This window comes from Megascapheus bottae, chromosome 14 (assembly GCF_031878675.1).
Source record: "Megascapheus bottae isolate mThoBot1 chromosome 14, mThoBot2.hap1, whole genome shotgun sequence".
In the NCBI taxonomy this organism is placed as follows: domain Eukaryota; kingdom Metazoa; phylum Chordata; class Mammalia; order Rodentia; family Geomyidae; genus Megascapheus; species Megascapheus bottae.
The window spans coordinates 14,263,227-14,281,256 of NC_143522.1; the positions used below are offsets into that span (position 1 = coordinate 14,263,227).

The following is an 18,030-nucleotide window of genomic DNA, read 5'->3' on the forward strand; positions in this document are numbered from 1 at the left end:
GCCACTGGCACCTGAATGGTAGTGTGTATGTGTGTAAGTTTTGTGACAAGGCTTTATTGTATAGCCCATACTAGACATGAACTCGTGGTCATGAGTACTGGAATTAAAAGTATGTACCAGAGCCAGGTGCAGCAACTCACTATAATCCTAGCTACTCAGGAGGCTGAGATCTGAGGATCATGGTTCAAACCTAGCCTGGGCACTAAAGCCCATGAAACTCTTATCTCCAATTAACCACTAGAAAACCAGAAATGGCACTGTGGCTCACGGGGTAGGGTGATAGTCTTGAGCTGAAGAGCTCAGGGGAACAATGCCCAGGCCCAGGGGTAGCGTGGTAGCCTTGAGGTGAAGACCTCAGAGACAGTGCCTAGAGGCCCAGAGTTCAAGCCCAACCAACAACAACAACAAAAAGTATGTACCAGGACAGTAGTGTGGCCTAGTAGTAGAGTGCTTGCCTCACATTCGTGAAGCCTTAGGTTCCATTTCTCAGTACCACATACACAGAGAAGGCAGGAAGTGGTGTTGTGGTTCAAGTGATAGAGCACTAGCCTTGGGAAAGCCCACGGACAGTGTCCAGGCCCTTAGTTCAAGTCCAGGACTGGGGAAAAAAAAAAATCATGTGTCATCACATGGAGCTTAGCTCCAGCTACATGGGAAGAACTACTAAGGAGGAAAAACGGGGAGGGTTGCAGTTTGAGGCTAGGCCAGCCCATCTCAACCAGCAGTCTGGTGGAGTAAGGGGAGGGGAAGAAAGGTTTGGCATGTACCTATGGTGCCAGCTACTGGAAAGTAGAGGTAGGAAGATCAATCTGAGGGCTCCAGACAAAATGTATGACATCCTGAAAAAGCAAAATGGCTAGAGGAATTGTTCAAAATTGATCACAAGCAAGCTGCAAGGCCATGGGCTCAAAATGCAAAACTATCAAAATAGGGGAAAGATGAAAAAGAGCTTTAAAGAAGATGATAGTGGGGCCGGGAGTTTGGCCTAGTGGTAGAGTGCTTGCCTAGCATGCACGAAGACCCGGGTTCGATTCCTCGGTACCACATGCATAGAAAAAAGCTGGAAGTGGTGCTGAGGCTCAAGTGGTAGAGCTCTAGCCTTGAGAGAGTCCGACAGTGATCAGGCCCTGAGCTCAAGCCAGGACTGGCAAAAAAAAAAGATAGCATAAGAACAGTTGAATAAAACTAAAGTAGGAATGAAATCATTCAATTGAGATTGTCTAGTAACAATTACTTTTCTACCCAAAAATGGTAGGAAAATCAAGTAGTGTCACGGTTTTTTGTTTTGTTTTGTTTTGCCAGCCCTGGGGCTTGAACCCAGGGCCTGAGCACTGTCCACGGTTTGTTTTTGGTTTTGTTTTTTTTTTAGCCTAGAGCTCTATTACTTGAGCCACAGCACCAGTTCCAGCTTTTTTTTTTTTTCTATGTTTGTGGTACCAAGGAATCAAACCCAGGTCTTTGTGCATGCTAGGCAAGCACACTACCACTAGGCCAAACTCCTGGTTCCATAGTGTCACGTTTTAAGTACATACTACTATGGAAAAGGAGATGAAAGTATAATTATTTAACAGTGGTGTTATCAATTATTCAATATAGCTTTTAAATAGCTTTTATAAGAGAGAAAGAGATGAGAAGCGAAATAATTTGTTGACATGGCTGCTCTGGGGAAGCAATATATTGAGTTGTCTGGTTATTTCTGCAAGCTGGACACACCCAAGTATGTTGATGTTTAGGACCTCTTTATTCTATACTTCCAAGAGCCATTAATCAAGTTTTCAAACACACTATAGTTACCTGACTTCACCCTGTTAGTTACTACATAAGTCCTGCCCAGCCAATCTAAGAAGATGATCACGATCTCGAGGTGTCTTGTTGGGGAGAGTCCGTGGTGTCCTGTGGCTTTTGTTTGGCTACAGAGATGCCGAATACATTGCAGTATATATAGTGAAGGTGGTCCTGGAGATCAGGACTAGCTGAGAGATGCTGGCTTAAAGGAGTGTCCTTGAGTTGTACAGTAGTCAGATCGAACCAGGGGAAAGGCCTGGGGTGAGGAAAGATTTCTGTTAATTTTTTATGTCTGCTCAAAATATCTGATTTGGCTATTAAACACATCATCCAAGTAATCTTTTTCTTTTCTGCCAGTTCTGGGCTTGAACTCAGGGCCTGGGCACTGTCCTTTGCCTTTCGCAAGGCTAGCACTCTACCTCTTGAGCCACAGCACCACTTCTGGCTTTCTCTGTGTATGTGGTAATGAGGAATTGAACCCAGGGCTTCATATATGCTAGGCAGGCACTCTTGGATATGAACATGATAATGACTAGATTTGTAAGTAACTAGATAAAATGACACATATAAAAACTGTTAAAGATAAAATCTATGAAATGGGATTTAGAAGGCAAAAAAAGCTTTTCCACTGGATGGATTTGTGTGTGTGTGCAGGTCTCGGGGCCTAGGAGTCGTTTTTGAGGTTTTTGCTCAGAGCTAATGTTCTACCATTGAGCCACATCTCCACTTCCAGACTTTTCTGAGTAGTCTATGAGAGATAAAGAGTCTCACAGACTTCAAACTGAGATCCTCAGATTTCAGCTTCCTAAGTATCTATGATTACAGATGTGGGCAGACAGCCCCTGGTACCAGCTAGTTGGATTTTTATAGAAATGCATTTATCAGTTTTCAAATAGAACATGAGCTAAATATGATGATGTATGGTGCATGTTTATAATCTCACAGCACTCAGGACCGCTGAGACTGGAGAGATAGGAGGATCACAAGAAGTTTAAGGCCAGTCTGGAATACATAGTGAGCAATTGTCTTAAGGGGAAAAAAAAAAGGAAATGTGTGAGGAGAGACACAAAGAAACAGAGAGGAGGCTGGAGACATATTCAAGTGTTAGAATGCCTGCCTAGCAAGCAAGAAGCCCTGCATTCAACACCTACTGGAAAGAGCAAGCGACAGACAGACAGACAGACAATGAACATGGTACATGAAAGGATAAAAGGAGGAAAAAGCATCTGCTAAGACAATAGTATGGGAGAAATGATAATAGCCAGCTATCTGATCTCATACCTTCTATGAAACAAGTTCTTGACATAGATTTGGTTGACAAAATGTTTCAGGTGAAACTTTAGGTGAGATGTTTTCTCTTTCTCTGGGTCTTCAGGGTGCCCAATGGAAAATAGTTTGTTCAGAATCTCTAGTGCTTTTGGGTAGCAAACATTTCTTGCAGTGCAGACATTTAGGCTTGCATAGAATATTCCTTCCAACCATTTTATATTGAGGGTTATTCCCCCTACATATAAAAGAGAGGGAACATAACATTACTAAACATGCATTGCAGGAATCTAGGAGAAACCCCAGACAGTAACTGGAAACCACCATTCTCCAATGCAGGTTAATAATGTGGCCCTCAAAATAAGCAAACGCTCTTCCCTCAGAAGCTAAAAACATCATCTGCACTTTGTAACATATATTGATTATACTAAAGGAACAAATGTAGATATTGCTAAAGGCAAAAACATATATCCAGAATAGAACATGCCTGTGATTCCAGCTATGTCAGAAGTAAAAATAAAATTGTGGTTTTAGGCCAGCCTGAGCAAAAAAAAAAATCCCTTTCTGAAAAACAAAAATAATAAGCGGGGTGTGGTGATATATATCTGTAATCTTAGATATGTGGGAGGCAGTGGTATGAGGTTGGAAGTTGGAGGCTGGCTCCAAGCAAAAACATGAGATCATATTGGAAACATAAAGTAAAAAGGTCTGGGAGCATGATTCAAGTGAGAGAACAATTCCTTTATAAGAACAAAACTTTTCCCCCACCCCCCTTCAAAAAAATCCCCAAAATGGTGCCTGCCAATAAGGAGGAAGGACTGGGAGATGTTGCAAGATCAGAACAGAGGGCCTGGAGTGTGGCCTAGTAGAGTGTTTGCCTTGCATACACAAAGCTCTGGATTTGATTCCTTGGTACCACATACAAAGAAAAAGCTGAAAGTGGCAGTGTGGCTAAAGTGGTAGAGCGCTAGCCTTCAGAAAGCCCAAAGACAGTGCTCAGGCCCTGAGTTCAGGCCTCAGAACTGACAAAAAAGAAAAAAAGGTTAGAAAAGCAAAAAGACATTTTAGTCCCAGGCATTGTATTCTCCTGTTTTAAATAGGCAGTTTCATCTAGTTGTTTCCAATTCACTCATAAGAATCCAAATAATCAATTTTGCTAATAAGGGTTGCCAAACACTTTCACTACCAAAATGAATTAACTACTGCTTTCAAACATACACATACACAAATTCAATATGAATATAGGCCAAGGGGAAGGAAGTGTTCAGAAGAATGCCAGAACAATGCATTACCTTTGGAAGTGAAGGGAGAGGTAGCTTGAAGAATCAGAGGATTTTGGAGAGTAGTTGGGACATCCTCATTGACCCCCCAGATATTGTCATTATCCTCAGAAAAGTTATACACAGGCCGCATGATACTGCTGTGGTTGTTCAGTAGTAGTTTCAATCTGGAAGCCAACAAGACAGGGAGTAGCAGTGCTAGGAATGGAATAAGTAACTATGTAATCCACTGCATTCATATCCAAGCCCAGCAACAGACTGTGGCACACATCCCTGCTTAGATACTATGGGTCTAGGTCCACACCGAGGGCACTAATGAGTTTGATTTGTTCATCCATCTACCTAACAAGTGCTTACATGAAGAGTTATCATGTACCAGGCACTAGGTTAGACACGAGGTACAAAAAATAATTTTGCTGTGCAGCAATTCTCTAACCCATTACTATTTTCAGTAATGTTTCATGCCATTGACTGTGGTTTCTATTTTCCTTGATGCACAATTAATAATATTTAGCTTCAGGTAGTAGATAACAACATATGACGATAGTTCTAAACATTTGTAGAGCCAAGAAAATACCACACAACTGCTTTGTGAGAAATTGGGAGAGATATAATTAGAAAAGTTGGCTGAGTCCTTTTATAGATCAACACCCCCTATTCACTCTCTTTCTGAGGATAGATCAACCCCCGTGAAGTAGGAGTATGGTGAAGGTGAAAAGCAGAAAGTAGAGGAGACAGCGATTCTGCCTGGCTTGTTCCCATCCCCCGAGATACCTGGGAAGTGGGACAGCAGATGCAAAGCTGTGCACGATGCAGCTCTTGTTAATACTTGCTTGAATTTCTAAGCAGATATTAGGCAGCTGAACTGGCAAACAACAGAGGAATACCACATGGGCCCAGCCTGCCAGGTGAGCGTTATGATAAAAGCACTGGATCCCCCGTTTCTGGAGAGCTTCTGGGAAGCATTAAAGAAGACAGAAAGAGAGAGTATAAAGAAGTTGAACATGAGCCTCAGCTTGGAGAGAAGATGATCATTACATTATCTCAGGAAGCAACCGAAGTTTGTTTCTACATAAATCCAAAGATTTTCCTCTGTGCCTTCTATGACTATGCCACAATGACACGCCCACTTCCATTACCATTGCAACATAGTGTCATCTTTATCTTACTTTCAGACCAAGAATGGATTTTTTTTTTGCCAGTCCTGGTTTATGAACTCAGGGCCACAGCACCACTTCCAGCTTGTTTTCTTTTCTCTGTAAATGGTACCAAGGAATTGAACCCCGCTCTTCATGAATGTAGGCAATCACTCTACCACTAGGCCAAACTCTCAGTCCCCAATGCTTCAATGTTTTTAAGGAGGAAAGTATTCTCTAAGAGGCCAAAGGCTAATCATGTGTCATTGTATGTTACGTGTGTGTGTGTGTGTGTGTGTGTGTGTGTGTGTGTGTGTGTGTATTATCTGAAGTAATCCTTACATGGACCTTCTAAGACAAAACTATTATAACATTCCCATAGTCATGAGGAAATGGAGGCTAGCAGAATACAGCCAGGCGCTGTGGCTCACACCTGTAATCCTAGCTACTCAGAGGGCTGATATCTGAAGATCATGGTTGAAAGCCAGCCTGAGCACTGAAAAACAGCGAGACTCTTATCTCCAATTAATCACTAGAAAAAGGAAATTGGGCTGTGGCTCCAGGGGTAGGCAGTAGCCTTGAGATGAAGAGCTCAGGGACAGCACCCAGGCTCAGAGTTCAATCCTCAAGACCTACCAAAAAACAAAAAAACAAACAAACAAAAAATAATAAAGACATAAAAACAATATCTAGAATACAAACAAATTGATATAGCATCCATGATTGATGGGAGAGAAATAGGAAGAAATTGATAACTGTGCTATGAAGACTGTAGGTTGTCAGTACACTCTTCCAGAGTGATTTTCTTTTTTCTTTTTTTTTCTTTTCTTTTTTTGCTGGTCCTGGGGCTTGAACTCAGGGCTAAGGCACTATCCTTGAGCTTTCTCAAGGCTAGCATTCTTCCACTCAAGCCACAGCACCACTTCTAGCTTTTTCTGCGTAGGTGGTACTGAGGAATTAAACCCAGGATTTCATGCATGCTAGGCAAGCACCCAGAGTGATTTTCTACAATAACTATTCTTTTCCATGCATGTACCAGTGCCACATGGGAATGAGAAATAATATAATTTCAGGGATGAGAAATAATATAATTTCAATAGTTTTAACAAATGCATATATCCACAAAACCCATATATAAAACATCTCCTTCCTTTCTCTTTTTTTTTGGGGGGGGGGTTTCTTGTGGGGCTTGAACTCTGGGCCTGGGCACTGTCCCTGGTGGTTAAATTGTGCCTGGGCTGGCTTTGAACATGATCCTCAAATCTCATCCTCCTGAGCAGATAGAATTACAGGCGAGAGCCACCAGTACCCGGCTTCCTTTCTTTCTCTTATAAAGTTATATTTCATCCCCTTCTCAGTCTGCCTCTCTAGATACTATTGTTGTTCTTATTTTTATCCAATAGGTTAGTAAGTGGAATCAACACAAAACAGTTTTTCGAAATTCAGTCACTATTTTAAATATATACATATAGATACATTCCAATGCAAATATTTGCAAGTAGCTTATCACACACCAGATTCTAACTGGTCTGGTTAAATTTAAAATCTGTATAGAAGGCTTCTATAAAGCAATGGGTAGGAAAACCTTTAAAGGGAACAAAAAGCTATTAAAGCATAAGCTTAAAGTCCATCTTTCTAGCTTCCCCTCAGAGCAAGCAATCTGAAAACTCTGCACACAAGGATTCTTCTCTGAAATATTTCAAAATGGCTTTGTGAATAACTAAAAGACTCCCTCCTCACCCAGGGTGTCTGGTCTCCGGGTGGATATCCGAAGGTTCTCTGGAGGGAGGGGGACAAGCTGCAACAGTGAACAAGCCAGCTGCTTCCCAAGGCGGCCTCCTCCAATGATTCCCACCTTGAACTGTTCACTGTTAGCCGAATCCTGACCAGATGCTCCGGCAACTTCAGGATACTGTGTCAAAGTTAACAATACTCTGGAGAACGAACAGACCCCAAAATAAGTGTGGGAACAAACTGTAGCTCCTTTTGACAGATTCTAGGCAGTTTTACAAAAGAAAGCCTCGCAGCACCTTAATGCTATTTAAGAGATAAGTCATTTCCAGTGCTGGGAGTTTGGCCTAGTGGTAGAGGGCTTGCCTAGCATGCACAAAGACCCGGGTTTGATTCCTTGGTACCATATACATAGAAAAAAACAGAAGTGGTGCTGTGGCTCAAGTGGCAGGGCACTAGCCTTGAGAAAAGCCCAAGGACAGTGCTCAGTATCTGAGTTCAAGTCCCAGGACTAACAAAAAAAAAAGAGAGAAGGAATTTCAAATGTGTGTCCCTGAGCTCTTCAGCTCATAGCTACCACCATACCCTTGAGCCAAGCCCCACTTCCCATTTTCTAGAGGTTAATTGGAGATAAGAGTCTCAGGTCGTTTTGTGCCCGGACTGGCTTTGAACCTTGAGCCTCAGATCTCAGCCTCCTGAGTAGCTAAGATTACAGGCCATGGCGCCCAACTTTTTTCTATCCTTTTTAAAATCCTGTCCTTAGCTTTATTGAATCTCTAGTAGACATTATATAATTAATTTTTTGTTTGCCAGTTCTGGGCTTGAACTCAGGGCCTAATCACTGTCCTTGGACTTTCTCAAGGCTAGAGCTCTACCACTTGAGCCTCAGCACCACTTCCGGTTTTTTTTTCTATGTATGTGGTACCAAAGAATCGAACCCAGGCCTTCATGCATGCTAGGCAAGCATTCTACCACTAGGCCAAACTCCCAGCCCCTATAATTGGATTTTTTTTATTCCAGTCATCTGTTCTGTGTTTTGATTGAGTTTAATTATTTGCATTTTGTATTGTTTTTCTGGTCCTGGCAGAGCCTGGGCACTATACCTGAGCTTCTTTGTACTCAGGGCTAGTATTCTACCACTTGAGCCACAGTGCCACTTCTGGATTTTTCTAAATAGTTTAATTGGGGATAAGGTCTCATAGACTCTTCTGCCCATGCTGGCCTTGAACTATGATCCTCAGATCCAGCCTCCTGAGTAGCCAAGAAAACAGATGTGAGCCAGCGGGTGCCCAACCCATCTGCATTTTATATAATGATTAGCCAACACTCTTGGCTCATGCCTATAATCCTGCTACTTAGGAGGCTGTACCATCTTTAAGTGAAAAAAACTAAGAAAGTATGTGAGGGACTGGGAATTTGGCCTAATGGTAAGAGTGCTTGCCTAGAATACTTGAAGACTTGGGTTCAATTCCTCAATACCACATATACAGAAAAAGCTAGAAGTGGTGCTGTGGCTCAAGTGGTAGGTCTTAAGAAAGCCCAAGGACAGTGCTCAGGCACTGAGTTCAAGCCCCAGGACTGGCAAAAAAAAAAAAAAAAGTGTGTGAGGCCCTGAGTTCAAGCCCCAAGCACTCGCACCAAATAATTTTTTTGTTAGTTGTGAGGCTTGAAGTCAGGGCCTAAGCATTATCCCTGAGCCTCTATGTGCTCATGGCTAGTGCTCTACCATTTCAGCCAACACACCTCTTCAGGTTTGCTGGCAGTTTATCGGAGGTAAGAGTCTTATTGGACTTTTCTGCTGGGACTGGCCTTGAACCATGATCCTAAGCTCTCAGCATCTTGAGTAGCTAGGATTACAAGTGTGAGTAACTGGTACCCAGCCAAATAAATGATTTTTAACAAAGTAATTATTAATCAGGAAGGAGTTACTGTTGCCAATTTGTTTATTGCTTTCTGTATGTCTTGTGGTTATATTTCTTTTGTTTTCTTGCTATCTTCATGTGTTGGTGTTGTTTAGTGAAGTTTGATTTATGTATCTATGTATCTGTGTATCTATTTATCCATATATAGATAGCAAAAGAGCTATCTCTCTATATATAGATATAGATATAGATATAGATGGAGCACTGACCCTGAGCTTTTTTGCTCAAGGATAGTGCTCTACAACTTTGAGCCATAGTGCCACCCCCAGCTTTCTGGTGATTAACTGGAAATGAGTCTTATACACTTTCCTGCCAAGGCTAGCTTTGAACTCTACTCCTCAGATCTCAGCCTCCTAAGTAGTGACACACACACACACACACACACACACACACACACACACACAAATTTGTTTTTGCCAGTCCTGGACTTCAGGAATTGTCCTTGAGCTTTCTCAAGGCTAGCACTCTACCACTTGAGCCAACAGCTTCATTTCTGGCTTTTCCTGTGTATGTGGTACTAAGGAATTGAATCCAGGGCTTCATGCATGCTAGACAAACACTCTACCATTACCTGGCCTCCATATATATATATATATATATATATATATATATATAATTTTTTTTGCCAGTCCTAGGCTTGGGCTCAGGGCCTGAGCATTGTCCTTGGGTTTTCTCAAGGCTAGAGCTCTACCAGTTGAGCCACAGCACCACTTCTGGCTTTTTTCTATCTGAGTAGTACCAAGGAATCAAACCTGGGTCTTGGTGCATACCAGACAAGCATTCTATCACTAGACCAAACTCCCAGCCTCCCTTTATATTTTTACTAGTATTTTTCTCTATAATCATTTTCTTTGTGGCTATCATAGTGAATACTAAAAAAATCTTATGGCTTTAGTTACTTTTTTGATTGATTTGTTTTTTTGGGTCAGTCATGGAGCTTGGGTGCTGTCCCTGAGCTCTTCAGCTGAAGGTTAGAGATTTACCTGTTTGAGCCATAGTGCCACTTCCAATTTTCTGCTGGTTAATTGGATATAAGTCTCTTGGACTTTCATGCCCAGGCTGGCTTGGAACCTTGATCCTCACATCTCAGCTTCCTAAGTAGCTAGAATTATAGGCATTAGCCACCGGTGCCTGGCTTATAGTTACCTATTTTAAATTTTACTTATTTATAGCTTTACAGAAAAACTCGATTCCTTTACATCTCCACCCCTTTTTATTACTGATGTCATATATTACATATTTCTGTATTTCATGCCTATTGATAGTTTTATAGTTATTTATCTTTTAAAATATAATTTAAAATTATTCATTCTCCACTGTTGTTTTACATATGAATCTATCACCAGATATTTACATTTTGCATATTTTCACTGTTATCTAGCATTTTTTCAATTTGTGCTTGTGTATATACCTGCTTTAGCTTGAACTCTGGGTCTGAGAGCTGTCCCTAAGCATTGTTGCTAAAGGATAGTGCTCTACCACTTGAGCCACAGCTTTTGGTGGCTCTTTTGGTGGTAACTGCAGGTAAGTATCCCACAGGCTTTCCTCCCCAAGCTAGTTCGGGCTGGGATGTGTCTTAGTGGTAAAGCACTTGCCTAACATGCATGAAGCCCTACTTCAAATCCTCAGTATATACTAACATAAACAGAAAAGGCTAGAAGTGGTACTGTGGCTCAAGTGGTAGAGTGCTATTCTTTTTTTTTTTTTTTTTTGCCAGTCCTGGGCTTGAGCTCAGGGCCTGAGCACTATCCTTGGAGTTTCTCAAGGCTAGAACTCTACCACTTGAGCCTCAGCACCACATCCAGCTTTTTCTATATATGTGGTACCAAGGAATCGAACCTGGGTCTTCGTGCTTGCTAGGCAAGCACTTTAACCACTAGGCCAAGTTCCTGGCCCCATGGTAGAGTGCTATTCTTAAGCAAAAAGAAGGGACAATGCCCAGAGTTCAAGCCCAGACTAGAAAGAAAAAATAAAGAAAACACTTTCTTTAGTGCTTAATCCTTCTAAATATAAAATGCCTCCTAGAAGTTTCATGAGGGTTTCTTTCTCATTGGTTGCTTTGGCTACTACAAATATTTATGCACCATAATCAGTAAATAAATCAGCAAACTATTGAGTAGACTGCCTTCTTGGGTATAGGTATATCTATAAATATGATCCATTTCTGGTCCCACAATCTTTTTTTTTTTTTTCCCAAGTCATGGGGCTTGAACTCAGGGTCTGAGTTCTGTCCTTGAGCTTTCTCAAGGCTAGAGCTCTACCACTTGAGCCACAGCACCATTTCTGGCTTTTTTTATGTATATGTAGCAATGAAGAATCGAATCCAGGTCTTCATGCATGCTAGGCCAAACTCCCGGCCCCCCTGTCCCACAATCTAAGAATTAATCTAATTTCAGGGAAAAGTAAACTGAATGAGGATATGATATATTCCAGGATACAAATCCATAAGCTTAATTCAAGGTATATAGATCATACACACTGATTTAAGTGTTGAAACTATATCGTAGTATAACAGAAGATACCAGGGTTAGACCAAGAACCTATCTGTAAATAAGTATTCCTAGTCCCTGGATTAATGTTCCAGATGAATTTTATTCTGATGGAGCAGACCACTGTTAGGTTAGCCTAAAAGAAACTGATTCTGTGTGCATGTACATGTATGCATGTTTGTGTTTGTGTAAGTGATATGGAAGAGAAGAAAACTAATTTTTTTGTGTGCCAATCCTGGGGCTTAAACTCAGGGCATGGGTGCTGTCCTTAAGCTTTTTTGTTTTGGGGTTTGTTTTTTTTTTGGTTGGTTGTGGGGCTTGAACTCTGGGCCTGGGCACTGTCCCTCAGCTCTTCAGCTCAAGGTTACTGCCCTACCCTTGGGCCTAGGTGTTGTCCCTGAGCTCTTCAGCTAAAGGCTACTGCCCTACCTCTTGAGCCACAGCACCACCTCTGGTTTTCTAATGGTTAATTATAGACTTCAGTGCCTGGGCTGGCTTGCAACCTCCATCCTTAGATCTCAGCCTCCTAAGTAGCTAGGATTACAAGCATAAGACACCATGCCTGGCGCCTTAAGCTTTTTTGCCTAAGGCTGGTTCTCTACCACTTGAACCACACTTCCACTTCTGGGTTTTTAGTGTTTAAATGAAGAATAGAATCTCATAGACTCTCCTGACTGGGCTGGCTTTGAACCATGATGTCAGACATCAAGACTCCTGAGTAGCTTTGATTACAGGCCATCAATGTCTGGTAGAAACTGACCCAATAGACAAAGGATGGATGGTCATTAGACAATCTAGTGGTCCTAGTGTATCAATAACTAATCAAACAATTCTTTTATCAGTCTATCTACTTAAAATCATTACTAATCTATGTATTTTGCTGGTCTTTTTGTCCAGGAGCATTCACTGTGGGTTGGAAAGATAGGAAGACAATTCTCCTGGCAAATCTCCACTATAAAAAGTCTGTCACTTAGGGCCTCAGCAATGAGATTCTTGCCTGTCTCCCTGAACTTGAAAGCCTAGCTTACCTCAAATGACGTAACACTTTGCAGAGGAAGACTGCATGAGCACAGGCCTTAATTGTTAGTCCCCGAGAACGGCTCTGCAAATACAGCCAGAAACGATCTTCCTCTGGAATCCCATGCTCAAACTTTAGGGTTTCAAGGTCCTCTAGTATATCCATTTCCAAACCAGCATCTCCTGCAGTGACAGACACCGATCAGTTTGGCTCCTTTCCTTCCAAGAACAATCGTCTATGCAGAAGGGCTTATGTACGATGCAGTGTGTGCCCAGCCCACATACTGGTGGGCTTCACTACCACTCTGCTTCCAGATTTTCAAGTTCATGTCTGTTGCATCTCAGGTTCACACCACTGACTGCCCAGGAATCCTGGATTCATGAAAAACCTGAGCACAGATCCAAAGTAATGTCTCCATATAGACTATAGGCATTGTTTTCTTTTTTGTGTGTGTGTACCAGTCCTGGGCTTGAGCTCAGGGACTGAGCACTGTCTTTGGAATTTCACAAGGCTAGGGCTCTACCATTTGAGTCTCAGCACCATTTCCAGCATTTTTCTATGTATGTGGGAGTGAGGAATGGAACCCAGCTGGGTCTTCATGCATGCTAGGCAAGCACTCTACCACCAGGCCAACTTCCCAGCCCTAGGCACTGTTTTCAGCAGTTGAATTTATACTAACTACAGTTTCAAAGATGTTATTGGGCCAGCATCTTCTCCCTTCCATTCTCTAAAATTTAGAAATAGGCTGGATACATAAAGCCTCATTTCAATAAAATAATCCCCTGAATACATTAAACATTTCAGTAAAATTGTCCCCTTCCTGTTCTCCCCACAAGTCAGAAGATTCCAAAATAAACATCACTAGTCCCTTATCTACAGCAGGAACATCTAGATTTTAAGGTATATAAACCCCTCTATAATGTCACCAACCAAACTGAGGGTCTGTGCTCCTTAGTATATCTGGTCCAGGCGAGTAAGAACTACATTTCTAACAATTACTCAACTGTTGTCATTATGACTCATTAGCTACCAGATCACTTCAGTCTTGGAGTCTTAAAGGGGCCAGCCCCGCCTACAATTTTTATGACTTGAATATGAGGATATAAGTTCTGTTCACTATTATACTCTAACAAACCAGTATCTTCCCAACAGAAGGATGCTAGACTTATACTTGTTCTGCTATCTAGACTATCATACAGTTTTAATTCTTTTTTCTTTTGTGTGTGAATGGTACTAATAATTAACCAGGACTTGGTGCATACTGGGCAAGTACACTACCACTGAGATAATCCTCAGCCCTGTTTTATTTTTTGATGTCTCACTAAATTGACCAGGGTGGACTTAAGATCCTTCTGGTTCAGTCTTCCCAATGGGTAGAATGCTAGGTGGGTGCCATCATGCCTGGCAAATAAAAATTGTATTTTTGCTGGTAGTATGGCTTAAGTGGCAAGAGGACCTGCCTAGCAATCGTGAGACTGAGTTCAAATGCTAGTACCATCAAAAGCTGGTTGTTTTTTCTGTGTTTATGTATATAGTGCTAAGAATTGAATACAGAGCTTTAGCAAATACTCTACTACAATGAACTCTACCCCTAGTCCCTAGCACTACTTAATTTTTCCCAATCCCTTCATTTGGTGGTCAAGAAGTCAACTATCAGCAGGGTGCTGGTGGCTCACACCTGTAATCCTAGCTACTCAGGAGGCTGAGATGTGAGGACCATGGTTCAAAGCCAGTCCAGGCATGAAAGGCAGTGAGACTCTTATGTTGGTGGTGTTGTGGCTCAAACGGTAGAGCACTAGCCTTGGGTTGAAGAGCTCAGAAACAGCACCCAGGCCCAGAGTTCAAGCCCCATGACCAACAAAAAAAAGAAGTCAACAATCAACCTTTTTTGTATGTGTGGTTTTGTATGTGTGAATTCAAGGCCTCATGTTTGCTAAGCAGGTCCTCTTGCCACTTAAGCCAGGTACTACTGAGCAATACCTCAAGTCCTTTTTTCACTGGATAATTATTTAGTTTAGAGGCTTGTCACTCTACTGTATTTTCTATATGTTTTGAAGACTATCATAATTATGTCTGAATATATATACAAAAAGGGAAAAAAATCAATGTTAAATTTTACAAATAGACATCTGCCCTCATTTCATGATTCCATTAGACAAATGGCAAAGGAATGTAATGTTGCAGAGTGAAATTGTTTAGCAGGCCTGAAGAAAGTTGCTGTTTTAGGAGCAACTTTGAGACAGGGTGTTGTTTACCACATATGTGGCATATATGTCATCAGGGTTCTGGCTGCTTTAAGCTTTCTGTCTGGGTTGTCTGGGATTGTAATCCTCCCAATCTCAGCCTCCTTTGTGGCTTGGGATGTCAGGTGCATGCATCTAGTTATAGGTGGAAAAGAGTCCTGTGAACCTTTCTGCTTGGGATAGCTTCAAACTGCAATTTTCCTGATCTCAGCTGACAGGCCAATGGAAGCAGTCACAGATGAAGACGATACTGAGCAACTGCTGCACCATTCTGCACAATACAACCAAGTGGGGAAGAGAAGGCACCAAGGATAGAACAGCTTTATTAGGAGTGTAGGCATGTCAGAAAAACTCTGTGCAGTTACAGAAGATAGGCTAGATGGGGATACGGGGCAGAATGGCAATACAGAATATCTTTTTCAGTCAGGTATGTAAACATCCTAATGGAAGTGCCACCAATTTTAGTTCAGGAGAAACTTCTGAATGCTTAAGGTAAATGAGGTTTTTGCCTAAATGAAGAGCACTCCAGCACTGCTGAACCTGAGCTCTATAGAAGATTATGGGTCTGGGGATAGGAGTAGAGGGAAAGATAGGGGGGCTATCTCATTACCCAAACAGCTCATCTCAGTGTGCAGGTGAAAAGGGGTACTCTTAACTTTTTGAACAAAATTGACTGGAACAGTTGACAGATGTTGGCTGAGGAAACACAATATCTGGGCAGTGCCCCTCATCACGCACAGGGCTCTCGGCAGTCTGGTTTGGATCTATCTCCAGCAGAGCTGAGCATGCCTTCCTGAGGCCGTCAGAAGATGGTTGTTTTGGTTCTGTTCTGACTTCCTGGCATAACTGCCAATGTCCAACACCAAGTCCTGGATCATAATTAGCTGAGAGGAATGGAGTGGCCACCCTGTGACCCCTTTTGTACCTCTAAAGTCTATGAGACATCCTTTCTAGAGCAGTCACTTTTCTCAGACCAACAAAGACCTTAACCACTATTGCCTCCCACCTTCACAAGAGCACCTGGTGGAAAGTTTTTTTTATCATGGGTCAAAGTGTTGGAACTGGCTCTCATATGATGTCCTTGGAGAGATCAGTCTGAAGCTACCTGTGCCCAGGTGCTGGTTTCTGTCTCAGGAGAAGCAAATACTGCCTGTTGATGAAGAGCCCAAGTAGGTATAATGTTGTAGTCTCTCAGAGAAGAGTTCCTTGTACTTTCACAGGCTGGACAGGAAGAACTGAAGCCGGTTCAGTGAAGCCAAGGTCAGTTAATTCTTCCATCGAATTTGCTATGGGAAGAACAAACAGTGAAGGTGTGAGTTTTCACTTTCCTTGCAGAGGTAGCAGCAAAGCAATAAATCAAGGCTCATAGCTACTAATATGATAAAAAGGAAAATAAAAGATCAAACTGGGGAAGGACTAACAATTTCTTTCCCCGCTCCCCCCCCCCCCCGGCCTCCCTCCCTCCCTCCTATGTTTCTTCCTTCCTTTCCTTTTTTTTTTTTTTTTTGCCAGTCCTAGGCTTGAGCTCAGGGCCTAAGCATTGTCCTTGGGTTTTCCTCAAGGCTAGTGCTCTACCACTTGAGCCACAGCACCACTTCCAGCTTTTTTCTATGTATGTGGTACTGAGGAATTGAACCCGGTCTTTATGCATGCTAGGCAAGCACTCTACTACTAGGCCAAACTCCCGGCCCTCCTTTTCCTTTTTATTTCTTGGCAGTATTGGGGTTTTAATTCAAGGTGTCAGTCTTGCTAGGCAGAGGCCCTACTACTTGACCCCCACACAGACATTTTTTTTTCTGTCTGTCTTGTGTATTGGACTCAGATCCTAGGTGCTTTTTTAGCTCAAGGATAGCACCCTGCCACTTTCAGCCACAGTTCCACTTCTAGTTTTCTTGTGGTTAATTGGAGATAAGAGTCTCACTGACTTTCCTGCCCAGCTGTGATTCTCAGATCTCAGCTTCCTAAATAGCTAGGATTATAGGCATGAGCCAACCAGTTCCTGGATACACCACCCTTTTTTTTCCCCATATATTTTTTATTGTAATTAATAGAAGGGTTACACCAGACTTTTTTTTGGTCTTTTGCTTTCTTGGGTAGGGTCTTAAACTTTTGCTTGGGGCTAGCCTTGGACTACTCTCTTCTTACTTAATCCTCTCACACAGCTGAGATGGATGCCAGGGACATATACCCTGGCTTGTTTGCTGATTGAGTTAGGGTCCCTATTAAGTTTTTCTCCATGCTGGCCTTGAACTATGATTCTCCAAATCTTCCCACTATTTTTATAGGCATGTGTCACTATGACTAGCCTGATTATTTATTTATTTTTATTATATGGGGGAGTTGATTTACTTTGAGATGGATAAAATACCTACTCTATATTTTACAGAATGCCTGATTTAGGCCATTTATTTTGCTTTTGCCATCTACTTATTTCCAACAGCAAGTCACATCCATCTCCTGAAGATAAGGCAATGAAGTATAAATATTCTAAATCTGTACTATTTGTTTTATAGATCCAGTAGATTTGTTTGTTTGTTTTTGCCAGTCATGGGCTTGAGCTCAGGGCCTGAGCACTGTCCTTGGATTTTCTCAAGGTTAAAGCTCTACCACTTGAGCCTCAGCACCACTTTCGGCTTTTTTCTGGGTCATCGATACTTACCATCTCGCTCGGCTCCCGGGGGACTACAGGCTGGCCCTGTGTGTCCCTCCCCGTTCCTGAGTTGCTGCCCCAGAGAGAAGCAACAAAATCCCAGCCCCAAGATCCAGTAGTTTTTACTATCTGCTTGGCTTAACAATGATCAAAGCATCACAGTTGATTTGAATAATTTCTGGTGTTCAAAGCAGTACATTTGGCATTTTGCATTTGATTTGAGCCTTTCCTCCAAATGGCTCAGTTAACTGTATACCACCCAGGTCTTCACAACATTTACATATATATATAAATATGTGTATATATATATATATTTTTTTTTTTTTTGCCAATCCTGGGCTTCAGCTTATGGTCTGAGTACTGTCCTTGAACTTTCTCAAGGTTAGAGCTCTACCACTTGAGCCTCAGCACCACTTCCGGCTTTTTTCTGTGTATGTGGTACCGAGGAATCAAACCCGGGTCTTCGTGCATGCTAGGCAAGCAGTCTACCACTTGGCCAAACTCCCAGCC

General features: G+C 42.1%; 2 protein-coding genes across 8 annotated transcripts in view; both read right to left on the reverse strand.

Annotated features, from left to right (window-relative positions):
• Positions 1 to 1,722: 1,722 nt before the first annotated feature.
• Positions 1,723 to 16,062, reverse strand: Noxred1 (NADP dependent oxidoreductase domain containing 1). The gene is made up of 7 exons (XM_090344598.1): positions 15,976 to 16,062; positions 12,638 to 12,809; positions 7,208 to 7,401; positions 5,106 to 5,286; positions 4,344 to 4,498; positions 3,067 to 3,289; positions 1,723 to 2,041 (listed from the first exon to the last, which is right to left on the reverse strand). Exons 2-7 carry the CDS (start codon positions 12,790 to 12,792, stop codon positions 1,852 to 1,854), a joined length of 1,098 nt encoding a protein of 365 aa, XP_090200724.1. The 5' UTR covers positions 12,793 to 12,809; positions 15,976 to 16,062; the 3' UTR covers positions 1,723 to 1,851.
• Positions 16,063 to 16,068: 6 nt separating this feature from the next.
• Positions 16,069 to 18,030, reverse strand: part of Vipas39 (VPS33B interacting protein, apical-basolateral polarity regulator, spe-39 homolog) — a 29,569-nt gene continuing 27,607 nt past the window's right edge. For all 7 annotated transcript variants that reach the window (XM_090344593.1, XM_090344597.1, XM_090344594.1 and 4 more), the window contains one exon: positions 16,069 to 16,156. In XM_090344593.1, coding sequence (XP_090200719.1) covers positions 16,136 to 16,156 — 21 coding nt within the window. In that variant the 3' untranslated portion in view covers positions 16,069 to 16,135. The remainder of the gene's footprint in view (positions 16,157 to 18,030) is intronic.